An 18,505-nucleotide genomic window follows, 5' to 3' on the forward strand; every position below is an offset into this window, starting at 1 on the left:
CACAAATGTGCGTGTGCTAAAAAAAAATACTGTAAAAAAAAAAACATGAGTCTACAGTTTTGATAAATGTTTGCCTCGAGGTTTCAAACTTCCAGGACCGTGAAAGCGAAGCTCTCAGTACTGTCAATAAGCTCCGGTTTCACCTGCATTAACTGACACAAGCTTCTGTCAGCAGCAGATGAACCCGGATGGACCTTTCTAATGCTGATATCAGCCTGATTTCAGGTAGATAAATATCTTTTTTTTACCGTCAGACTCAAAAACAAAATGATTGAAGCACAATTCAGCTTTTTTTCAGCTACAAGCAGCTCTGTGCCTTTATATCTGGATAACAGCATTTCATAAACATGATTGTTTTCTTTGTTCCAGAAAACTGAAGAAATTCATTCTAAAGTAAGACAACTGGTTTCAGAAAAAAGGTAACAGCTCCTGTGTATATGCACCAATATGAAGATCTGAGACATAGCTAACACTGATCGGTGGAAATCACATGGCATTTACAACATGTATATTACATTTACAAGCGTGCAGCTTGAATAGGTAGATTCATGCTTAAGGTCTCTTGCGCTCTGGGTTTTGAATCACGCACAAGGCAACAGTCCCATTATCTCTCTTCCACTGGTATCTGCAAATGAGAAAACGGGCAGATTATTAATGTCGAGGACTACATCTGGAGTCCTTTTTTTTTCTTGAAGTGTTATTGGTGACTTACTGGCTGTGCTCAGGTATGAGCAAACTGCCTCCCGCAGAAAGAGTGAACTCCTTCTCAGTCTGAATGACTTTAGAGGATCCCTCCTGCCCAGCATACAGAGAAGAAGAGGTCAGGTGTGGATTTCTTCACAGGCAAAGCGGTGCTGCTGGACAGTACGTACCAGCTGCCAAATCCAAACATCGCTCTGTCGCACTGTCGTGTCGGTCAGTCCAGGTCCAAAAACAATTACCTGAAAGACATTTGACAGAAGATTTATAGTGGTAAAACACGGTAAAAGTCTCTGATTTGATCTTCACACAAGTGAACTTTGACACTTTTTTGTTACTGACTGTGAAAATTAAGTTTACAGAAACGTTAATTGATGATACCGCAGAATCCAGGAGACATGAGTGTCATCTGCATATAACAAGAGATAGATGTCTCATTCAGCAAATGCAGCTGTCAGTGCCCCCCTATGCAACTTCAGTTAAATTTTTCTGAGAAATGTTGCTCATTTTAAACTCTCAATGACAAAATCTCAATAACTCAAGAGCTAACAGGATGCAGGAATCCTTCAGACTCAGACATTTACATTTAATCTTTCTCACTCTGCAGACAAACACTTCAATATTAGTATCACCATTAACAGCAGCAGCATTCTCTTTTCATTTGATGCCATTCAGGGGTCTCAGATGATATTTACCAGTGTTTGATATTCTAGTTTTCTTCTCAATATAAGTTGCAAGATCAGCAAAACAACAAAAAAAAAATCACATATATTCGAGGATATTCAGTAATCACCCAGTGTAAACATATAGAAATTTACTATTCAGTATCAGTTTGTTTTAGACAAAAAAAAAAAAAAAATGCTTTATTTTGATTATCTAAATATGAAGTTAGAAGACATATTGAAGCCATAAGCAATTTGGATCCCAAGGAGACAATTAAAAGTTATTTTAGTGGTTTGAACAAGCACATGGTAGTGACTACATGTTAACATATTCTCTCTGACCTATTCAGAAACAATTTTGAGTTTCCAATACAGCATTTAGCAGTGTCTCCTTATGGTCAGAGCTACATAGACAACTACCCAAAACCATCATGTCAGAGATTGGCATTGGCCTTAATTTCTCTGAAAATAGCAACAAGGGAGTTTTGTCGGCCATGTACACGTGAGCTTTACAAGTTTCTTTAACATTAATGAGGCAATTTTTCTACAAAAACAGTGTTCTTGTTCCAAACCTCAGTCTCAAACTGAGCTCCAAACATGTCGATCTGCTTTCCACTGCTCAGGGACGGCCGGTGTTTCTCCAGCCAGTCTTTGAAGGAGAAGGGCGACATGACGTTCATGGTGTTCAGCTGGAACGGAGGATCTCTGAAAACGTCATCTGTTCACAGAGGAACGTGACACCAGTTAAAAACACACACAGCTCCCTTCAGATTAGACACATAACATTTCAAAACTTGCATGAACAACTCACTCGGATCGGGTTTTCCTGTTTTTGACTGCTCTGAAGCCATGAACCTGGAAGAAACAGGTCGACCAACCTGTCAGTCCACACAAACAGAACAGCGTAATCTGACTGGAATAGTTTTTACAAGCAGAAAGACGTCTTACTCTTTGATTATTGGCACCAGTTGGGTTCCCAGATTCTGACAGTAGAACCATCTCTCAAACAGGGTGTCAGTGGTGTTGTCCACAAAGTATCTGAAAGCAGCAACACAATCTAGCATCAGCTGTTTGGAGTTTCTTCTGAATGGAGATAAAAACAAAACAAAAAGTCGGGACGCTCTTATATCAGCTGGAAAACTCGGACAGTTCAGAACTGTTGACGAAGGTAAACTGAACCTCACAGTTAAACCTCTAGAAAAATACAAGGTACAGAGTACACTTCTAACCGGTGCTTCGAAGCCCTGTTTACACAACAATGCTCCAAGTGAAACTGAAAAACTTTTGCTGCTTTTTTTGTGGTTAAACGATGGTGAATCTGTAAAAACAGCAATTTTTGAAAAACGCTTTGAGTCGTATGTACAAAAAGACAACTGCGATGATCCTTGTTTCTCTCGGAATACATAGAAACACAACAGTCTCCTCCTTGGTGTAAACTGTGGAAATACAACTCTTGTTCAATCTGCAGCACTGCACATGTGATCTGCACGGCGATCGCAGTTTTGAGCAAATAGGTTGGCAACGATAACTCTGGAGGATTTTAGAGTGTTTGTGCAGCTCAGGCACAAACATTTTCTAATAAATCTTGAATTTAAAGTGCATCATTTCTGAACAACCTTGAGTTGGGATGCGATTCAGTTAACACACTGTGAACTAATTTCCCAAACATTTCTTCATGAATCAGTTCTGCACGGAGTCTGTCATCGGTGGAGATGAACGGAGGAGGGCAGCTCCGGACCTCAGGCAGTCGGTCTCGGTCAGCAGGCGTCTCCTCTCCACCACCAGCCCCACCGTGTTGGCCTGCCTCTGGGGGGAGTGGGGAATCCGAGCAGGGAGCAGAAACATCTGCGCGCAGGGCAGAGAGAGTTGATGCTAAAAAGCTGAACTCCAAATGTAGGAACTTTCCGTGGGAGTAGCATGAAGATAAATGAGGGCTCACCTCTCCTTCTTTGATGTGCACATCCTTGTGTTTTCCATTTTCGATCACCTTCAGACACATGTCTCCCTTCAGCTGGTAGAACAGCTGTATAACATTTGAAATAAAAGAATTACATTAATGGGAGTTATTGCGTAACTGTTTGCACTGCATATATATGTTCAAACAACAGTGAAGTCGCCCGTTATAAAACGTTAATGAGTAATCAGTGTGGAGCAAAAGCCTGTCGACACTTTGACCCCTTAAACTTTAATATGGAGAGAAAAACAGCAGCAGTGAGGGTTCGGAGGAGCTCAAAGTGCGTATTTCTTATTTGTCCTGTGACTCCGTGGTAGAATTTGACCTTCAATCCAAGGATGAGTTCAGTTCAGTTCAGTTGAGAAAACTTTATTCATCCCCCAAGGGTCCCATCCCATTGACAGCCTCCCAGCATGCCTCACATTCAACACACACTCAGCCCATTGCATAACTCCACTACCTGATCGATAATCAAGTCAATCAATCAAGGAAGCAATCTTCACTATACATTTGGAGCAGGGGGAAATGTATGAAAAGCAAGATAAAACCAGATGTGACAAAAGATACGCAGGTAATAAAAAACAGTAAGAACTGTAATAAAAACATGAATAAAAGCCACAGTGGCTGAAAAATGAGAGAAAATGAGTCTGACCTCTTCTCCTTCCTCGATGTGATAATCCTTCCGGGTGTTCGGCCCGCCGACAAACATGATGAGTAACTGAGAAAAGTGCCTGTGAAGAAGAGGAAAAGCACAGTTTCGGTTCAGAAACACAGATCTCACAAATGTGACATGAATGTCGAGCTACTCACATGAGCTTGTTGCACACCGGTGGCAGAAAAGCATTCTGGTTCTCCGTGATCCAGTTCTCCACATTCACGAGAAGAGAACTGTTGCTCATCTTGGATAAATGTTTAGGTTTGCAGTGTGAAAGCTCAGAGTGTGAAACCTGTGCTGTGACTGAGACTGAAAGTCCAAAAAGCAGAAGTCAGGGAGCAGGGAGGAGCTCTGCTCCAAATACAGGGAAAAGGTTGCTTCTACTTTCATAATGATTAACATGCTTTGTCCTGTGATGACTTTAAATTCAGCAGCTGTCCTCTGAACTGACAGTAGCTACTCTATGTGTTTTTAACTTCTGCTCATACAGCTTTTGGAGTCACCTCTATTAGTTTATGATGCTGTGTAAAGCTCAATAACAAGTTTCATTCTAAATACTTTGGAAAAGAGCTTAAAAAAACATAAAGAATGGATTACGTTTCCTTAACATCAACACTGATTGCTGTTCATTGATCATGTCACTACCAGGCTATTAACTGTAATCAGAGAGGGTTTCAGGGATTATCTGGGCTGGATATCAGTGTTGAATACCTGCTAATTGCTGTAATTGTGAGTGCATTGATTACCCTCACAGTATCAGATAATCCCTTGGTCAGATCGTCGGCTTTCAGATCCCGTCACCCGACAGCAGCAGAGACAAATCCTGCAACATCTCATTTTATAAAGCTTAACTCCTTCATAGTTGAGACAAGATCTTGGTTAGAAATACGGCCTGTTCAGTATTTCCTGTATGTTTCTTAATTTATCACTTTAAAAACTACATTTTGAACTTTTGAAAATAATCCTTGTCAAAATTTATGGCATGTTCCATCATTATACAGATAAGAACAAGCTATTTCTAAGTATTTGATGGGATGTTGCGGCTCTGACAACGTCAAAAGGAAAGAAGTTTGGATTAACAGTTCTCCAAACCCGCCACTAGATGTTGCTGTTTCTCACCTTTAAATCCGTGAGGCTCGTCCATACTGAGTTCAGAGCTTCATCCATCTACAATGCATTTAAAATCGTGTAAAAATATATTTACAATTTGAGTTATTACTTTACATCAACGTGTGCATTAGAACCAATCACCACAGTCTTTCTGTTATTTCCTTATTTATAAAATCATCCCCACCTCTCAAACCTTTTAAACATGCTGGAATATTTTGGGATATTATAGAGATAATAGCAAAGAATGTCGATTAAATTTAATGAGCAGATGACCTTTTGCTGCTCCTCTAAGGTTAAAGTCGGTCAATTCTTTTTTCCTTTAATCATGTGTGCGCATATGTTGAAGCGTCTCGTGTTTATTTTGCTGGATTAGTTCATTTTAGTCAGATAAAAGACATTTTACAGCAAACTAAGAGTTAATAGAGTTAAACATATCTCTTTTCGGAACTATGAATTGGAAGTTGTGTGGCAAATGAAGAAAAAAATAGTCAAGGAAAAAGTCACACAAGATGATAATGTTGTTCAGTTGATCCTCTCTGTTTCTCATGTTTATTTCTTAAGTGACAAAGGTCATAATTAAGGACAAAGACATGCATTGATTACAAGAAACCATCCAGATCAAACAGGAGTCGTTGATTAGAGGCAGTGGGGCTGAAACATGATGAGCAGCTCACCTAATCAGAAGTGCCACTCCCCCCCCAGGAACACTAAATACTGAGTCTCACACACACACAGACCTGATGAAGCCTTTGGATGAGAGGAGAATCGTCTCAGCCGCTTCGAGGAACTGCCTGAAGATGAGGAGCTCCATGAAGATGAGGGCCAAGACCTGGAAGACCTGGACTCATCCATACGTTAAGATGTAAGACATGAGACAACGAGAGATCATAGTATTTCTAAACCTAAAACTAAGGAAGATGCATTAGTTTTTAATTTTATGTGTAGTATTATTAGGACCAAACCAGCTGTTTCCAAACACCTTCCATCAAATAAATCTAAACTGGAACTTTAGAATGCATATTGAACCTTTATAGCTCAAAAAGTTAGAGTATAGAAAATAATATCTACGAGTAAAGTGTTTTAACTGTAGCATACAAATGTCAAGCTTTCAATATGTTGTCAGTTTTTTTGCTGTTTTGACTCCTAATAAACAGAGCTGTTCTAGCTAGTTTAGTCACGTTGGACATGTTTTTTTTTTCCATTTCTTTGAGAGGATTTTACTTTTTAGTGCATTCTACAAAACTTTTTTCCACATATAAAACATGCAGATAGCAGTAAAATCAAATAGGTCTCTCTGCTAAATGAAACATTTTTACCATCTTTCTTTCGTTAATATTCTTCCAAACGGTTAAAATTGCTAGAAGAAAATGTAATTAAAAGCTTACAACAGAGGAACAGAAAAAGAAAAAAAAAATAGCTGAAATGAGTAGGTAATTTGTTTCAAAAACTTTTTTAATCATTTCATTTGTTTTAATAAAAAAGTGGTGAAGCCAAAAGCAAAATCTAAGCCAATGTTTACATTTCAAAATATATTATGCAACATTTTTCCCCTTCGAAAGTGTTTGCAGTGTGTTTATCTGTCAGTCAGTTACTTGCTTATTTCATGTTGAATGTGCTCATGGTCTTTTTTTATTCTAAATTCTTATGAATCACCAAGTTTCTGGTTAATTATTCACAATGCTTTAATTTTGTAATAAATATGTAACTATGTTTTAGTATTATTCTGTAAGTTCTTACTTCTTCACTTTCCCATAAATAAATAAATATGTCTAAAACCTATAAAGTTTTAACACAGAAAAAATACAAAATGATTTATTTATTTATTTTACAAAAATAAGATAGAAATCGACGAATAGCAACAAAAAGAGGAAAAATACTGTCCAAATGGATACAACAGCTTAAGTTAAAAAAGCCAAAGCATTGTTTTTCCCCATTTGATTGTATTTGGTCATTTTCACACCTTTGTGAAGCTGCTGTAATGAATGATATCTGATCTTATCATGAAGCACGGATTTTTCCTTGATTATGACAAGAATTTAGTAACTTTATAGAATGTAATAATATGTGAAATAGTGATACATTGCAACAAGCTCCGTCTTAGAATAATTTTATAGGTTAAATGAGTGAATTTTATTTGCTGGAAAATGTCTCTTGGTTTAGATTGTGTGTTGAACTTTTTTTTTTTAATTTTTTTATTAAATTCATTTATTCTCAATTGCTTTTTATTTCACGTATTTTAAAAATGTAAAAGTTAAGTTTGAAAACAGGATTTTATAACAGTAAATATCAGAGCTGTGTTTCCGTGTTCCGACTCGCAGTCCCGCTGAGGTGGGAACTCGGAGTTTTTCCAGCTGGTCACGTGTTCCGCGGCCTCCGCGAGGCGGCGGTGTCTCGGCGTGCGGCGCGCACACAAACACCCGCTACATCTGGAGTTTGCGGGTCGGTAAACTGAAGCCCACCTCGGCGGAGGTCAGGACGCGGGTCGAGCCGTTTGGCGGACGGGTCTCTCGGTATGAGCGTGGCGCGGAGGCCGCGGACGGTTATCTGATAAGAAGTGATTCCGGTTCAGGAGGTTTGAACCGCTCGGAGAGTCTCCATTGTTGTAATCAGGTCGAGGCTGTGATCAGCAGCACTTTTTTTTTTTTTTTTTTTTTTTTTTTAAACTCACAGCAGGAGACGAACAGCTCGGGCTTTTTCTTAGTGTCATGAAAGAAATGTCGAGGTGAGTTGTGCATGAGCTCCTTCAAAGTTTTGTGGAGATTTTTATCCTCCGTTTGAGGCACTGTGGAAGAAAAGGCTAAATGCTAACGTTAGCCGACTGTCACAACAACCAGACGAGGCCTGCAGAGCCGCCGCCGCTCCGGCAGCGCGTTTCTGCAAAACTCTTAATAAAGTGCACAGGTTTATATTCCTCCTTGTGTTTTGGAGATAGCTGTCAAATCTGTTTTTAGTCAAATTCTGCTGTGTGGTGTTAATGGACCCTCACTTGCGGAATTAGCCAAACTGTTAGCTGTTTGTAGCCTCCGTGCTAACCTCCGTCTCACATTGAGCACTTCCCAGATTTAAACCTCACGCTTTTAGCCACTATTCATGTCATCGTGGAGTTAACGCTGACGGTAAAGTGTGTGGAAGAAGCACGTTGCTGTCAGCTTGGTGCTTGCACATGTGCAGGTGGTAGTAACCTGGCTGACAGTGATCGATAACATGGAGAGACATTTGGATGATAATCTGTGTGTGTGTGTGTGTGTGTGTGTGTGTGTGTGTGTGTTTTGACTGTCGTCTCCTCCGCAGCAACATGCCTGGTGGGCAGCAGCCGCAGAAACACTATGGCATCACCTCTGCCATCAGCCTCGCCCCCCCAAGAGACATAGACCACCAGTACACCCAGAAGCTCTGCGACGCCATGAAACCTTTTGGAGTTTTTGAGGATGAGGAAGAACTGAACCACAGGTGAGGAACAGCGCGTTCTGGATTTCTTGGTTGGATGCAACCACAGTCAGTGATAATCTCCGAATGTCCACGTCTGATGCTCATCTTGCTTAAATGTGTCTTTTGTTTTGTTCTTTTTCCAGACTTGCAGTTCTTGGGAAGCTAAATAACTTTGTGAAAGAATGGATCGCAGAGATCAGTGAATTAAAGGTAGGTGCTCTCTTCCCAGAATCATGTTGAAGCTTTGCTTACTCTTGTTGGGTATTTGTTAGCAGTGGATCTCTGATTACTTTTTTCATGTCATATGGGACATCATGCGGTCATGTCTGTGTCTTGATGTAAAAGAAGTGAGCTGCATGTTTTAGACTTATTTTAGACAAGATGTGACTGAGACCCAGGTGTCTTCACAAAATTTAGAATTTTACTAAAAAGTTAAATATTACTGATATTGTAAAATCACAGTGGTGCAACATATCTCCTAAAGTTAAAATTTCATCTTGAAAAAAGAACTTGATTTTTGTTCGTTTATATGCATGAGACTAAAAATAAGCATTATGACTCTTTACAATCAGAGACAGTAAAGAATGTAAGCATCCTGTTTTGTCTTCTTTTCCCTCCACAGAACCTTCCACCGTCGGCCATCAGCTGCGTCGGGGGAAAGATATTCACGTTTGGTTCCTACAGACTCGGCGTGCACACAAAAGGTTTGTCCGGTGTTGTTCTCGCGCCCATGTTGCTGTGTGAAAGTGCCTGCTGGAGGGAACACCTGAGCCGTGGGTCGGGACAACAGAGTGCGGCTGCTGCGCTGCATTGTTTTCAGAAAGCGCTGCACACCGGCTTTGTCGCCTCCCTCCAATGTGTTTTTGAAAAGGGGTGAAAACAGAGAGTGTTGTGACGGTTCAGCGGGCCTTTCACCTGCGTCAAGCTGCTTTTGTTCTGTAATCAGTAACTTTTTCCCACACATTTGCTGCTTGTTTTGCAGCCATGCAACCCTTTGCTTCTGCAACATTGTTGCTGAAATAGCCTTGTTTTATTGACAGACTCGTTCAGGCAGTGGTGCATCTTAGAAGTACAGTGGAGACAAGTGCAGATTTTGAAGTTTGCAGTTATAAACGGCCCATTAGGGTGAAGTTTGGACACCTGTTGTACAGCCACAATGTTTCCTTTTAAAGTGGACAACGCAGTGATCTGCCTTGTTTTGTTTCTTGAATTAAAATCATCCAGCATTGATACTTCCATTGCACTTGTCAACCTGCTTCAGGGCTTTGATTTGAAATGCTGGTTTTTGATTTGTTTCCCTCATTAGCTTTCCACGTAGTTCCACTTTTTCTTCTTGTGTTTTGTCAGATTACAGACGGATGAGTTTTATGTGACTTGCGATTGTCTTTTGTCCAGTAGCTCACGCTGAATAGTGCGGTGGTTGTTGTTTTCAATGCTGTGCTGAAAAAGTAGGGAGATCATCTGAAAGAGTGAAAAATATTCCCCCAAAGCTGCAGAATCCTTCCTCCAAGATCTATCGGTGATGCTGACGAGCTGTCCGATCGTCTGCTGTTGATAAAACGTGTGAAGAGAGAACCTGTGTGTTTTCTGACGTTGGCTCCCATCTCAGTGTTTTTCCTTGGAGGATATCAGTTCTGCTTTCTCTATAAGCTCCGTTTAGATCTGCAGCATTGTTAGTTTCTCTGTCCTTCCCTCCGCTGAGCTGAACACTGATCAGACTCCCGCTCTTTTCAGGAGCCGATATCGATGCCTTGTGTGTGGCTCCTCGCCACGTAGAGAGGACCGACTTTTTCCAGTCTTTCTTTGAGAAATTGAAACAACATGAAGAGATTAAAGATCTCAGGGTGAGTCTTCTCTGCATGTAATCTCTGCATGTAATCTTCTGCTTCTCTTCCACTTTTGTTGTTTAATGTTTTTTTTCTTCTCTCTGTAGGCTGTTGAAGATGCTTTTGTACCTGTCATAAAATTCAAATTTGATGGAATTGAGGTGAGTGACGTCCGTTTGTATGTTATTTTAAGTGAAAACTTCCGTAGTGTTTTGATTTCTGTTTACACAGCAACAGTGCTCAAAGCCAGGGAAAACACAGCTTTACAAAAATGCTCTGTCTCCATGGAAACGGGGGGGAAACTTTTCTGAAACGTTGCTTTTGTACATGCGCACCACGACATAAATACAGACTGAATTTAACATATTAATCAGTTATTTAGTTCTTTATTTGCATGTCAGAGATTTACAGTTTTAAGTTGGAACTACGTCAATGTTCTCGTCCTCGTATGAGTAAAAGAAGAGCATGTCTGTTTGGAAATGAAAATGAAGTGTTTTTACAGTATTAAGAGGTTTGCTTGTTTCACCTCCACATGTCGCTCTCCCGTCTCCGTCCGACCAGATCGACCTGCTTTTTGCCAGACTGGCCTTACAGTCCATTCCAGACAACCTGGACCTGAGGGGAGACTCCATCCTGAGGAACTTGGACATCCGGTGTATCCGCAGCCTTAACGGTACGTCTGCCTGCACGATGTACGGCAGCTCCGCTGTGAGCGGACCGGAACCTTAACGCCATCGACTGAAATGTTTCCGGCAGGTTGTCGAGTGACGGATGAGATTTTGTACCTGGTGCCAAACAAAGAAAACTTCAGGCTGACGCTGAGAGCCATCAAGCTGTGGGCCAAGCGTAAGCTGTGTTCCTGTTTCAGGGGTTTATTTGCATCCCGTTGAGCTTCAGAGTTTCCAGTTTTCCCCTCATGGTTTACGTGTCTGCAGGTCGAGGGATCTACTCCAACATGCTGGGCTTCCTGGGTGGAGTCTCGTGGGCCATGCTGGTGGCCCGGACCTGCCAGCTCTACCCCAACGCCGTCGCCGCCACGCTCGTTCATAAGTTCTTCTTGGTCTTCTCCAAATGGTGAGTCCAGTCTCTCGCTGTCCTCTTAATCACATTCTTATCAACGTCTCAAGGCTCCAATGTTGAATAATCTCCCGTTTCTTCTCCTCCCTGCAGGGAGTGGCCGAATCCGGTGCTATTGAAACAGCCTGAGGAGAGTAATCTGAATTTACCAGTGTGGGACCCCAGAGTGAGTGCCTCGCCGCTGCAGTGCATCTCATCGAGTTTTTGACATTTGGCACCAGTCGAATCCGAGTGATTCAGAGCGCAGAACCTGAACCACTGAAAACATTTAAAATGTCATTCTGCAGCTTCGCCCTTCGCCGTGGGCACAGACTCTGAATGCCACGCCATTGATTATGTAGAGCAGGAATTTACTAGTTTCACATGTCAATGTATTTGCAGTGATCGCATCTACACAGCAGGGGGCGCTAGCTTCTGCTCTGTGAGCCTCATTCAGTGTCGTGCATTAGTTCTCCACCTTTTTCTTGAGGGTCTCAAACTTTTAAAATTTGCTGGCCGATTTTTATCATCCGGTGATCTTTTCCAACTCTTGTTTTTTTTTGTTTTTTTTTTTTTTTTTTTTTTTGATGGCAAACCTGGTGCAATCGTGTTAAATTCTTTTACCATAGTTTCACATGGAAAAATGAGAACTTAAACTATAAAGGAACAGAGAGAAATGTGATGTTTGTGTGTGTGTGATTCCGTTCAGGTGAACCCGTCTGACAGATACCACCTGATGCCCATCATCACGCCCGCCTACCCCCAGCAGAACTCCACCTACAACGTCTCCACGTCGACCCGCACCATCATGAGCGAGGAGTTCAAATATGGTAAAGACTGCCGGAAGGTCTGATCGGCGGCGGCGCTGCCTCCCGGTTCGTCCTCTGACCGTCTGCGTCTCTCCTCCTTCAGGCCTCAGCGTCACCGACGAGATCCTTCAAGGCAAAGCCGAGTGGTCCAAACTGTTCGAGCCCCCCAGCTTCTTCCAAAAGTACAAGTAGGTCTTCTTTTATTTCTCTCAATCAGGGTCTTTTATTGCATCAGACTGTAGATCAGCCTCCGTGCAGCTGAAACAAGCATTTTTTTTTTCCCCCTTCCTCCCCCAACAAACTTTCTGTTTGAACGTTTTTGTTTTGGCAGATTTGAGTCACCCTCACTGTGGTCAGCAGCCGTTTGTTTAGGAAAGCTTTCTCCCACACAGTTGAAAAACCACAACTGAGCGAGTTGCCAGATCCCGTCAGTGCTGCTGCCGCTTCGCAGTCACCTGAGCAGAGCGTTAACGCTTCAGGCCGTCGCTCCTCTGCCTCCGGGCTTCTTCAAACGTTTTAAAAAGAGCTCATGTGAAGAGCGGGGCAAATTCAGTTACAACAGTTGCAGGTTATATAGAATTCATAGATTTTTAAAAAATTACCAAACCGTTTCCGGTGAGCACAACCTGTTGGAGAAAAAAAGGTGGAAATTTTTTCTACTGATATCCATGGAGTGTTCTGTACTATCTGAGAGTTTTGGATCTTTTCAAATAGATTAATATTCCTGTAAGTGGTGGAGCGTCTTACATCAGGTTAGGAATCAAACCGAGAAGATCAATGTGGTCAAACTCTGTAGGAGGGACTCATCCACATGCACTTTGAAATCCCCCCCTCTGAAATGTTTTCTGCTGCTTCTCTTTGTCTCCTGAAGGCATTACATCGTCCTGACTGCCAGTGCATCTACAGAGGAGAACCACTTAGAATGGTGAGTGTCTGTAAACCGCATTACGTTTGGCCTGAACTCCGTTTAGAGGAATCGACGTGCAGCCTCCTCATTAGCATTCAGACTGGATCACTTGTTTAATAAAGGACCTGCAGGACTTCCTCAGTACCACCAGATTCACCAGCACGAACCACTAGATGTTTAAAGTGATGTCAGAAAACATGGCAGATGTTTGGAATCATTGCGTATTTTCTGACTCCACTGCCATGAAATTTAAATATATTCTGACCGTCTGATGATGGAAAAAATTTGCTCAAGGTTTTACTGTGGTTGTCTTTTGATCTCCGTCAACCTTTTCCCCCTCAGGATCGGCCTGGTGGAGTCCAAGATCCGCGTCCTGGTGGGAAACCTGGAGAGAAACGAGTACATCACGCTGGCTCACGTGAACCCTCAGTCCTTCCCCGGGTCCAAAGAAAACCGCAACGAGTGAGTTTTACCTGCGGACACTCGGCAGGTTTCCAGCAGTATTTAGCAGCGACTGTTTAGAAAAAAAAAAACAGCCTGTGATCGTAGTGAAAGTTACAAACACCGTCAAGTGTCGACACCACGTTTTAATCCCACTGCCTTATTGTAAAACTCCTCGTAATGCTAAAAGTGCTCCCTTTGTTTTTGCTTCCAACACTGTATTTAACCGGATCTGTATTTAAGAGCAGCATCCAGAAAGACAGCAGCAAATGAGCACCCTGTGAGGAAATACATCACCTTCCTGAGCTGAGCTTTGCTGCTCTGTTTACTGACGTCGTGCTGGAAAAGCGTCTTTAACCAAGTGAAATGATAGAAGCGCCGTTCAGCCTTAAATGTCTGCTGAATTCCTGACATCGGTTTGGATCTGCAGCTGGAGTGAGCGCTCTCTGTCTGCTTCTGCCTCAGAAACGACTTTGTGTCCATGTGGTTCATCGGCATCATCTTCAAGAAGGTGGAGAACGCGGAGAGCGTCAACATCGACCTGACGTACGACATCCAGTCCTTCACGGACACCGGTGAGTCCGCTCAGACCGCCGCGGCGAAAGACTCGGTTTGAAGCGTCCCCTGATCAAACGTTGGTTCCGCTGCTGTCCGCAGTGTACCGGCAGGCCAACAACATCAACATGCTGAAGGACGGCATGAAGATCGAAGCAACGCACGTGAAGAAGAAGCAGCTGCATCAGTACCTTCCTCCTGAACTGGTGCAGAAGAAGAAGAGGGTGAGTTTGTGGTCACACACACACACACACACACAGCGTCACCGTGTGTGTGTCGTGTTTAACCGGACGTCTCGTCTGTCTCTGCAGAGCATTGCGGAGTTGAACCGGAGCTCCAACGGCGGGAACCCGAAGCGGATGTCTCTGGACAACAGCCACCTGGACACGTCCAGAGACACGGACTCGGGGACGCCCTTCAGCTCGCCCACCAGCGAACCTTCCAAACCGGTGTCCGACATGGACGACAGGTGAGGCGTCCCCCGGAGCGCTGCAGCTGGTGTCGGACGCCGCCGGTGCTGACCTCTCTCTCTCTCTCTGCTCCTCCCAGCAGCAGCAGCTGCAGTCCCTCCAAGCAGCTGTTTGGGGACAGCCCCCCCGCCCCGAGCGCCGCCGCCGCTAAAGAGCCGGGCATGTCCATCCCGGTCATCGGCTCCAGTGAGTTCAGAAACCGAAGCAGCTCCGCCGTCTGTCCTGAGATGTCAGTAAAACCCTCCGTGACGTCCGTCTCCGTCTCCTTCTCCTTCCAAAGAGCCTGCGGTGAAAGCCAAGCCCCCCTCCCCTCCAGCCAGCAGCACGGCGCCCCCTAGCAGCAGCAGCAGCAGCAGCAGCGGGAAGCCCGGCGCCGCCAGCGGCAGCAGCAGCCAGGACGAGTCCAACGGCCTGGAGGACTCGGTCAACGGCGCCCCCGCCAAGCGGCCGCACTCCCCCACGCAGGAGGAGCAGGCCAAGAGGCACAAAGAGTCGGAGGTGAGTTCAAATCCTGCCAGTCAAACTTCCCCCACGCCGTCCCAGGAGTCCTAACTTCACCGCGCGACTCTTCCCAGGCGGCGTCCAACGACGACGCGACGTTCAAAGAGCCGTACCCGCCGTCGGAGGCGACGCCCGGAGAAGGACGCAGCACCGTAGGTTCAATGCCGTCTGTTTCAAAGAACCTCGGATGTAAAAACCACAAAGAAAATAAACGAGTGTCTCTTTCCGTTTTCAGCCTCCTCTTTCTGAATCCAAGGCGAAGCCCATTCCAACCATCGATACCTCCAGAACACAGGTACCGACAACACGTCCGTTCATTTGTTCTTTCTGTGTGAAATCAGCCGAAGCGACTCCTGACGTCCGAACCTTCTCCTCCTCAGAGACTTCCCAGCATGGAGCTGCCCGACGCCTCCTCGCCTCTCCCGGCCAGCAACAGCTGCCGCGTGGTGAAGAACTCCATCAAGCTGGCGCTCAACCGCCACAAGTCCGTCTCAGCCGCCACGTCCGGGATGTCGCGTGACGGAGTCGGGCGCTCTAACGCTGTGTGTGTTTTGGCTCGCAGCATCACGCCTCCCAAGCCCCCGGTGTTCGAGAGCTCGCTCAACCCCGACGCTCCCTCTGCCAGCCAGGAGAAGGGCATGTCCATTCCCGTCATCGGCTCCAGTGAGTGTCCGCTTCCCCGCGTCCCTCGCCGCTTTCTGGACCGGGTATCGAAACGCCGGCGCGGCCCAGTGACGTCCGCTTTTCTCTTTCCAGAACACGTGACGTCCAAACACGCGGCGCCCCCCGTCGGCAGCTCCATCCCCACCCTGGTGAGCCGAGGGGCCGACCCGCTGAACGGCGCGGCGTCCAAGAGGCCGCACTCGCCCTCGCTGGACGAGCAGGCCAAGCGGCTGAAGGAGACGGAGAAGGCCAGGATCCACATAGCCTGAGCAGCCCGGCCTGCTGGAACGACGGGAAGTACACACACACACACACACTCTCACTCACGCTGAGGTGAGCTTTAAAGCCGAGACTTCACACGGGGGAAGGGGAGGGGCGGCGGCGTGCAGCGCCGAGCGGCCGGACGAGACGCCCCCCCCCCCCCCCTCAGATCCCTCAGAGATTCCAGCGCTGCCAGCGGACGGAGGGAGTCGCTCCGAGTCCCGCCGTCGCGGACATGACACCAGAACGAAAACAGTTTTTTTGGGGAGTTTCTTTTTTTTTTTTTACTGAATTCTTCTCCTCCTCTCCCTCAGTTCAGATGGAAAATGTCTTCTGTTCATTCGCGCTTTCTTTCCAATTGAAATGTTTTAAGAAAAAAAAAAAAAAAAAAGAATCCCCAGAAACTTTTGACACCTGCTACACACACTTCTGGTGTTCTGGTGTACGCAGTTTTTGTAGTTGCTTTCATTTGATTTTCTTTCTTTCTTTCTTTTTTTTTTTTTTTTTTTTTTCCCTCAAACAGGAAAAAAAAGTATCTGTACAGTAAACGCGCTGATGTACATAATTTTTTGTCTTTAAAAAGAAAAGCAAAAAAAAAAAAAACAGCAAAAGATTCTTGTTCAAAAATCTTTTGACCCTTCTATTGTAGTTTTATCTAAAAAGAAAAAAAAAGTTTAAAAAATTGTAAATTTCTTTTGTTTTTGTTTTTTTTTTTCCTCTGCTGATTGTCCAAAACAAACTGTACAGTTCTGGGTAGATTTGGTAGACGCTGTGTGTTTTGGGTTCTGTTGGCGGTTTGCTCGAATGTGACGGAAACGGCGTCCGCAACGGTGCTCACCCCAAGACTTTCTCCCAGTTCGGCGGGACAGATGAGATTTTTACCTCTCGGGCGGATTGGCGCAGAGCTGCACGGCGTCGAGACTCGATGCGCGAAGTGGGGGGAGGGAGGGAGGGGGGGTTCGGCAAACGCCAGATGGTTTGGAGAGTTCCAGAAATGTCTAAATGTCCGTTTCGTGTTCGTACGTGTGAGCGACAGATCGTCTTGACAAGCTAGCATTCACCTCCGGTTCCCACCCCCCGAAACACACACACACACACACACACACACACACACACACACCCACACACCCCCGGCCGACGCCGCTCGATGGGGATCCAGTCATGGACCGGATCCCCTTCGCCGTGGCCGCCCGGCCCTGTGCCTCCTGTGGAGGCTCTTTAAGGCTCCTGCTGGTGTTTAGTTCGGGGGGGCGGAGTTTCTCCTTCATCTAGTTTCCTCGACCCGCATCTCAGAACATCAGTCCCCCCAACTCGATGTACAAAGGACAGTTTTTCTTTTTTTTCTTTCTTTTTTTTTTTTTTTTTGTTCTTCATTATGGGGGTTTTCTTATCACTTTATTTATATTTGCATATTTGTACCATGTGATGATTTTTTTTTTTTTTTTTTTAATAGCATCCATAGCAGGTAGGTCTTTTTCAAATCTGCACCACTCTTGTTTCAGACGACTCATCAGAAACATTTAACGAAACTGGTCATTTAGATGTTTGTTTCTAAATTGTATTAAAAGGGTATTTTTGTATGTGTTTATCACTTCCTTTAATTGAATCTGTACACCCATTAAACCCCTTACAAAAAAAAAGATGTGACGGTGTCGCCGAGTGCTCTTTTCATGCTGCGTTGTGGTGTCTGCATGCGTGTGTGGTTTCAGTTTTTTTTTCCTTTATGAATCTTTACTTTTATAAGAATTTTTAAACGTGTGCCGCAGTAATCCTCCACTGCACACACGCTAGAGCCAGAAAACAACAAGATTTTAACCCAGCTGTGACTGCAGCTTCAGAGGGAATTCATCCCTGTATACAGTGTAAACAGCGAGACTGTGCCATGGGGAAAAAAAAAAAAAAAACTCATTGGTATTTACAACATAATAAAATGGGAAGTCCAGTGTGAAATCAGGTCAGATCGGTGCTATAAAAGGTTTTATTGCAGGTGTGGAGCTGCAGGTGTTCTCCTTCCAGTTATTAGAAATACAAATACCAATATTAAAATATCAGAGCAGGAAAACAAAACTCAGTGAAACAAAAGCACCAAAATCTGAATCACTGAAGGTCATAAACTCAGATTAAAGCTCGGTTCAAAAGAAATTGGACTTCAGAATAAAATTGTATTTTCTCAGTATATTTTTTGCGGCAGCACCACAATACTCGGGTGTCAGTGAAAAAGCTCATTTTGAATACATATCAGCAAAATTTAGTTTGTTGTTAAAGAGTCTTAAAATGTTAATTTTGAAGAGCAGGCAAAGAAACAGCGCTCCCTGTAGGAAGTTGGAGGAATTACCTCTACAGCTGAGAACATCAGTCTGTCTGCACCTCAGATCAAACAACAAAACCACTATTTTTTTTTTTATAAATAATATTAACTTATATATTTTGTAAAACTGTGCATCTGCTGCTTTGTGAAGTTTGGAGATGCTGCGTGGTTATTCAATATAATTTCTATCTTAACATGA

General features: G+C 44.0%; 2 protein-coding genes across 5 annotated transcripts; one reads left to right on the forward strand and one right to left on the reverse strand.

Moving 5' to 3' along the window:
• Nucleotides 1-81: 81 nt before the first annotated feature.
• On the reverse strand, nucleotides 82-4,264 carry LOC115398882 (3-hydroxyanthranilate 3,4-dioxygenase-like). The gene is made up of 10 exons (XM_030105882.1): nucleotides 4,126-4,264; nucleotides 3,968-4,046; nucleotides 3,301-3,384; nucleotides 3,100-3,206; nucleotides 2,310-2,399; nucleotides 2,173-2,216; nucleotides 1,934-2,079; nucleotides 873-941; nucleotides 713-795; nucleotides 82-625 (listed from the first exon to the last, which is right to left on the reverse strand). The coding sequence occupies exons 1-10, from the start codon at nucleotides 4,212-4,214 to the stop codon at nucleotides 553-555; spliced, it is 864 nt and encodes a 287-aa protein (XP_029961742.1). The 5' UTR covers nucleotides 4,215-4,264; the 3' UTR covers nucleotides 82-552.
• A 3,196-nt stretch (nucleotides 4,265-7,460) lies between these two features.
• Nucleotides 7,461-17,639, forward strand: LOC115398872 (poly(A) polymerase gamma-like). Of its 4 annotated transcripts, none has more exons than XM_030105864.1 (24): nucleotides 7,461-7,802; nucleotides 8,372-8,530; nucleotides 8,653-8,719; nucleotides 9,132-9,213; nucleotides 10,244-10,353; nucleotides 10,443-10,496; nucleotides 10,897-11,008; nucleotides 11,092-11,181; nucleotides 11,271-11,409; nucleotides 11,506-11,578; nucleotides 12,101-12,221; nucleotides 12,304-12,388; nucleotides 13,072-13,125; nucleotides 13,450-13,569; nucleotides 14,014-14,123; nucleotides 14,206-14,327; nucleotides 14,415-14,572; nucleotides 14,653-14,759; nucleotides 14,854-15,071; nucleotides 15,149-15,226; nucleotides 15,310-15,369; nucleotides 15,455-15,558; nucleotides 15,637-15,737; nucleotides 15,831-17,639. In XM_030105864.1, exons 1-24 carry the CDS (start codon nucleotides 7,786-7,788, stop codon nucleotides 16,004-16,006), a joined length of 2,517 nt encoding a protein of 838 aa, XP_029961724.1. In that variant the 5' UTR covers nucleotides 7,461-7,785; the 3' UTR covers nucleotides 16,007-17,639. The 4 variants fall into 4 exon arrangements, with proteins under 4 accessions (XP_029961724.1, XP_029961725.1, XP_029961727.1 ...); XM_030105865.1 differs by having other exon boundaries at nucleotides 14,656-14,759; XM_030105867.1 differs by lacking the exons at nucleotides 13,072-13,125; nucleotides 13,450-13,569; nucleotides 14,014-14,123; ... (7 more) ...; nucleotides 15,637-15,737; nucleotides 15,831-17,639 and having other exon boundaries at nucleotides 12,304-12,392.
• The last annotated feature ends 866 nt before the right edge of the window (nucleotides 17,640-18,505 follow it).

This window comes from Salarias fasciatus, chromosome 13, assembly GCF_902148845.1.
Source record: "Salarias fasciatus chromosome 13, fSalaFa1.1, whole genome shotgun sequence".
NCBI classification, from domain to species: Eukaryota; Metazoa; Chordata; class Actinopteri; order Blenniiformes; family Blenniidae; genus Salarias; species Salarias fasciatus.